Here is a 5,458-nt window from a genome sequence, read left to right as displayed (position 1 = left end):
GAATATTCAGCCATCAGCCACCCACCACTCGCAACCCTAACCCCGAATGCCCGATCGCTTGCGGCCCACAGCCTGCCACGCACCAAAGTCTAGCCAGAGTCTAAGTCTAACTGGCCCATTCGTTCAGCCTATATATGCAGGGTTAAATTAGAACTGCACAATATAATACCAACTTACCTCGCTCTTGCACTGGCTCTGGCTCTGGCTCTGGAGCAGGAGTTGGGACACGAGGGGGTGTTGAAATGGGGACAGGGAGCGGGTCATCCTGGTACATGCCTGCCGTGCGGTCTTCTGCAGAGAATGTAAGCTAGTGTCCCCATATAGTGAGAAAAGACTTACCAGGGCTGGGAGAACGACGGGGTATAGGTACATGCGGTTGCGCCTGCACTGAGGGGCCAGGCACAGGTCCTGGAACACTGGCACCAGCCAGGAAGGTCTTGAGCTCGTCAAACATCCCTCTCAACTCTTGCTTGGTTGAGGTGGATGTGTCTTGAATGCGTTGCGACGTCTCTTGAAGGAGGCGCCGCTCCATGGAAGCGAGTCTTGGCTCTAGCTCATCCCTGACTGCTTGCACGGCTGCCTGCACCACGGCTTGCACATCCAGCCCACCTGGAGCAGCAATGGGAAGGCGGGCAGGGGCAGGCTTGAAGTTGGCACGTGCAGCAGCAGCCAGAGAGAGACGTTCTCCACCTGTAGGCTGGTGTAAGGCAGAATATTTGAGATAAAGCAGAAGACTTACCTGGAACCAGGCCAAGAACCTTCTGCCAGAGCACAGAAGTCTTGAGGAAAGGCCCAATGTAGTCCTCTGCCAGGCCAGTTGCAGACCAGTTGGTGACACCATAGCGGGTAGTGTCCACGCTGTGCGAGTGCCCAGCCTGCGCAGAGTCCACGGTGTCCTGGTCCTCCAGCCACATCTCCTCTAGGCCAGCGTGCTTGCGGCGGAAAGGGGTAGAGCACTGGCGCCACTTGGAGATGCCAAGCTTGATGCCCAGATGCTGCTGGGTCCAGACCCTCATCTCGTTGGTGATGTCGTCCCCGACGAAGGGCCTGTCATAGTTGACAAACAGGAAGTCCTGGTAGAGAGACTTCACCTTCTGGTCGCCAGGAAACAGCACACTTGCACAGAGCTGGGCAAAAGGGCGGCAGATTGCCTCCTTGTAGATGAACACGGCTGCGAGCGCTGCATTCAGGGCGTGGGGGATGACACGGTCCAGACCAGAGGCCGCGCGCATCTTGTGGTACGTCCGCATGAGCACGATGTACTCCCCAATGATGCGCAGGGCACGGAGCATGCCACCAGGAGTGTTGGCAGTAGGCATGGCGGTCAGCTCTGTTGTCCGCCCAGGGGCACCGCAGTTCATCTCAGCTTGGATGAGACAAAGCAGGTTGAGTTGGGTGAAGCCAGACAGCCAGATAGCCAGCTCCACAGTGTTCCAGATGACCTTCTCGCCCTCGACCCTGACCACGAAGCGCTTACGCAGCGCAGGAGTGTTGAGGATGTAGTTGGCCAGCTGATCCTTGGGGCCAAGAACGTCCTCATTCAGACGGTCCTCGAAGAGCGAGTAGCCAGCCTCATTGTTGCCCATGTCGTCCGTGAGCGCAGCAATGTCGATGGGGAAGTGGTGGCCAAGCAGCAGAGTCTCTTCGAGAAGCTTCTTGGTTGCGTCCTCCAAGGCACCCTGGCACTCGCGCAGCGCCTCGAGAGAGATCTCCTTGCCCAGGTAGATCAGCGTGGAGAAGTTGGTGCCCTCCTTCCACACCATGTCCGGCTCGTTCTGCGTGGACATGGTAATGCTGGATGCGCGGTGCTGGAGAGACCTGAGCGAGTGGAATGTAGACTCGCAGCCCACTGTAAACCACTTGCGCAGGTCCAGCGCAGACTGCTTGAGGGTGGGGGCATGCTCTGGCTGCGAAAGGCGCTGGTGGCACTCGTACAGGAATGTCAAGCGCTGAGAACAGTCAGCATAGCCCATTCAGAGCAATAAGGCGACTTACCATGTTGTACACGAGCTTAGCAAATATGCCAGTCACGTTCGCTGGCTTCTTCAGGCTGCCATCCTTCTCCACTTGCGTGTGGATCACGAAGCGAACAGTGGGGTCCGGGAAGAGGTTGTCCGCAGTAGGGGTCCACTCACGCATCCACAGCGCAAGCAGAAGACGGTGGATGGCTGCCACAGCGTCATCCATGTCCCGGTCCAAGGCATGGCGCAGAGCAGTGAGCAGGTCACCCACATCCGCAGGCAGGTCCATGTCATCCTCCGCACGGAGCAGAAGAAGGAGGAGCTGCTCCACGAGCTGCCTGTACGCACGGAGAGTGGGCTCTGCTTGATGTTGCGCGAATGGCTGATGGTTGAAGTTGCTGAAGAACAGGGTAAGCAAACTGGCAAGTAAATATCATACTGACTCACCTAATGTCCGTGTCCGTGTTCAAGATCTGCAGGCAGACCTCGCTAGTGGTGGGGATGTACTGGTACGCCTTGTCTATGTAGTTGCGGACACAGGCAATGAGGTAGAAAAACGGCTGGCCGTCCTTGGGAAGCTCAATCAGATTGAGCATCATCTGCGGATCCTTGCCCTCCATGTACTGCATCCAGCGGGTGGTGACGTGCCAGGGACTGATGTGGCGGTGGTCCAGCTCGGCAGCAGGGATAGGCGGGCGGGTGTCAAGCTCCTGGCGCAAGGCAAGAAGGTAGTTGGCGGAGGGGCCAGGCAGATAGGAAGAGCGGGCAACGACAGGGAACCAGGAGTGATGATTGGCTTCTTGCTGCGAGAGGCGCTGCATCCAGCCCGTGCGCAAGTCTTTCGACTCGAGTGCAAGGCCGTGATCTTCACGAGTGTGGGCAAGAGCACCCTTGTTGTAGGTGAACATGAGGGAGCACCCCTCGACTGGGCACCCGGCACCCCACTTACGCTCAAGCCCCTGGTACTCTACATCTCCAGGCGCAACAGCAGGCCACCCAGTCTGAATCAACCCCTGGTCCACGAGCGCCTGCAGCACGGTCTTGTCAACAGCCAACTTGGCTGGCTTGCGGTGGTGCGAGATGGCGATGGCGGGTGGCTTGTGGTGGTGCGAGACAGCGGCGGCAGGGGTGACAACAGATTTGCAGCCCATACAGACCAGGGCTTTGAGCCGGCTACTGATCTGAAAGCCCCAGGTGGCGAGGGTGCCCTCTGGGACATCGTAGAGCTAGAAATAGTGATAAGCCAAGCATAGAGCACATAATATATCAATGCTTACCTCTGACGCCTCCTCCTCAGGCTCTGGAGACGGAGGGGCATCCACAGACATCTCAGATGTGTTGGAGCGCCCCCCTGGGCTACGCACAACATCCATGGGGGAGGCAGGGTTCATGGGAGTGGCAGGTCTTGAAGGCTATGGAATATTTGAGTGCTGGGAATATTTACCAGATTATTTGACTCACAACTGGAGTGGCAGGGTCTTCTTGGATAGGAGGGAGAGGGGCAGCAGCAGGTATCTAGAATATTTGGTCAATATCTGAGATATACAGAATATATAGTGCTTACCTTCCAGTTATCATGCTGGACTTTTCTTAGATGGATGAACAGAGCCTGCCTGGTGCCAAATGTCTTACGACAGACATGACCTTGATTGTTGATGCACTGACAGAGAATTTTCCAAGGATTATTAGGCTGCCTCTCAATAGGAATTAGGGGCCCTGTCTCAGAAAGAGGATGCTGGTGTATAGAAAAAACAATTCTTTTACACTCCCTTAGATGAGTGCTTTCAGCCATATTGAAAGACTGGGCACAGTGAGGGCAGTTGAAAGGCATTGTGAAGGTGATTGAGCAGAATAAGCAGGAAATGGGCGAGTGGAGATGGTGGTGGTAAGAGGTCAAGAGAGATATTACTAATTAGGATTGAATATAGACTGGAGACAAATATGAATAAACAAAAGCTGCCTGTCAGGCAAAGTGACTTAGGGATACAGACATGTGGTATATAGTGGCATTTTAATGGCACTGCCGTTATAAGGGCGCCCTCACCATGCACTTGTGTGGACTCACTCATATAGTGGCATTTTAATGGCAGTGCCGTTATAAGGGGAGGTCCATCAGTCAGAGTTCAATACCCTTGTATCCAGTGAATACACTCACCCATACAGACACTGGTGTGCACTCACCCATATAGTGGCATTTTAATGGCAGTGCCGTTATAAGGGGGCACTCATCATGCACTTGTGTGCACCTGCTCATATAGTGGCATTTTAATGGCACTGCCGTTATAAGGGGGGCACACTCACTCATACAGACACTGGTGCACAGTCGCCCATATAGTGGCATTTTAATGGCAGTGCCATTATAAGGGTGCAGTCACCCATACACATGCTTGTGTGCACCCACTCATATAGTGGCATTTTAATGGCACTGCCGTTATAAGGGCGCACTCATCATGCACTTGTGTGCACCTGCTCATATAGTGGCATTTTAATGGCACTGCCGTTATAAGGGGGGCACACTCACTCATACAGACACTGGTGCACAGTCGCCCATATAGTGGCATTTTAATGGCAGTGCCATTATAAGGGTGCAGTCACCCATACACATGCTTGTGTGCACCCACTCATATAGTGGCATTTTAATGGCACTGCCGTTATAAGGGCGCACTCACTGTGCACTTGTGTGCACTCACTCATATAGTGGCATTTTAATGGCACTGCCATTATAAGGGTAGGTCCATCAGTCAGAGTTCAATACCCTTGTATCCAGTGAATACAAGCCATTATCTATACAACCAGCGTAGCTATCAACATGAAACAACTTGCACTTTGTAGCCCTCAGTCCTGGCTATCAGAACGCGCTCGGATACAAGGTTGTTGCCCAAGCGGTTGCGGAGATATTGCCCCTGCACTAATCTTGTATTCAGCTTGTATCCAGACCTTGTATCCAGCAGATACAAGGGCATATCTCGACGACCAGGGAAGCTATTGACATGAATGAAAGTGCGCCTTATAGCGGCACCCAAGGGCTCCAATATCGCCCCTTGTATCCAGATGATTGGCCTTGAAGTGGTGGATATATGACCTTTTTTTTGCCCTTGACCCCTGCTCCTAGCGATAAAATGTGAATATCTCCGCTGGGAAAATAGATACAGACGTGCGGTAATGTGCGTGAGATAGCCGTCATTGAGGGCTACAACATTGTCACCAACACCCAAGCAATCGCACAAGCGATGGGCGAGATATGACCTTGTATTCACCTTGTATCCAGCTTGTATCCAGCTTGTATTCACTGAATACAAGGCCATATCTCCGCAACCAGGACAGATATTCACACCAACTAAATTGCATGTTGTAGCCACTGCTCAGGGCTATCAGAAAACCCCCGGATACAAGCCGGTTGTCCAGGGGGTTGCGGAGATATCGACCATACACTGATCTTGTATCCAGATCTTGTATCCAGCAGATACAAGGCCATATCTCCGCCACCAGGGCAGATA

At 53.5% G+C, this 5,458-nt stretch overlaps 1 protein-coding gene across 1 annotated transcript; it reads right to left on the bottom strand.

Annotated features, from left to right (window-relative positions):
- Positions 1-89: 89 nt before the first annotated feature.
- TRAVEDRAFT_42776 (uncharacterized protein) lies at positions 90-3,602 on the bottom strand (the record flags this gene model as incomplete). The annotated part of the gene is made up of 10 exons (XM_008034134.1): positions 90-106; positions 178-291; positions 340-690; positions 740-1,949; positions 1,996-2,359; positions 2,409-3,187; positions 3,239-3,373; positions 3,423-3,476; positions 3,526-3,540; positions 3,594-3,602. 10 exons carry the CDS (start codon positions 3,600-3,602, stop codon positions 90-92), a joined length of 3,048 nt encoding a protein of 1,015 aa, XP_008032325.1.
- Positions 3,603-5,458: the final 1,856 nt, after the last annotated feature.

Source organism: Trametes versicolor (genome assembly GCF_000271585.1).
Source record: "Trametes versicolor FP-101664 SS1 unplaced genomic scaffold TRAVEscaffold_1, whole genome shotgun sequence".
NCBI lineage: Eukaryota > Fungi > Basidiomycota > Agaricomycetes > Polyporales > Polyporaceae > Trametes > Trametes versicolor.
This window is presented reverse-complemented; position numbering and strand designations above follow the sequence as displayed.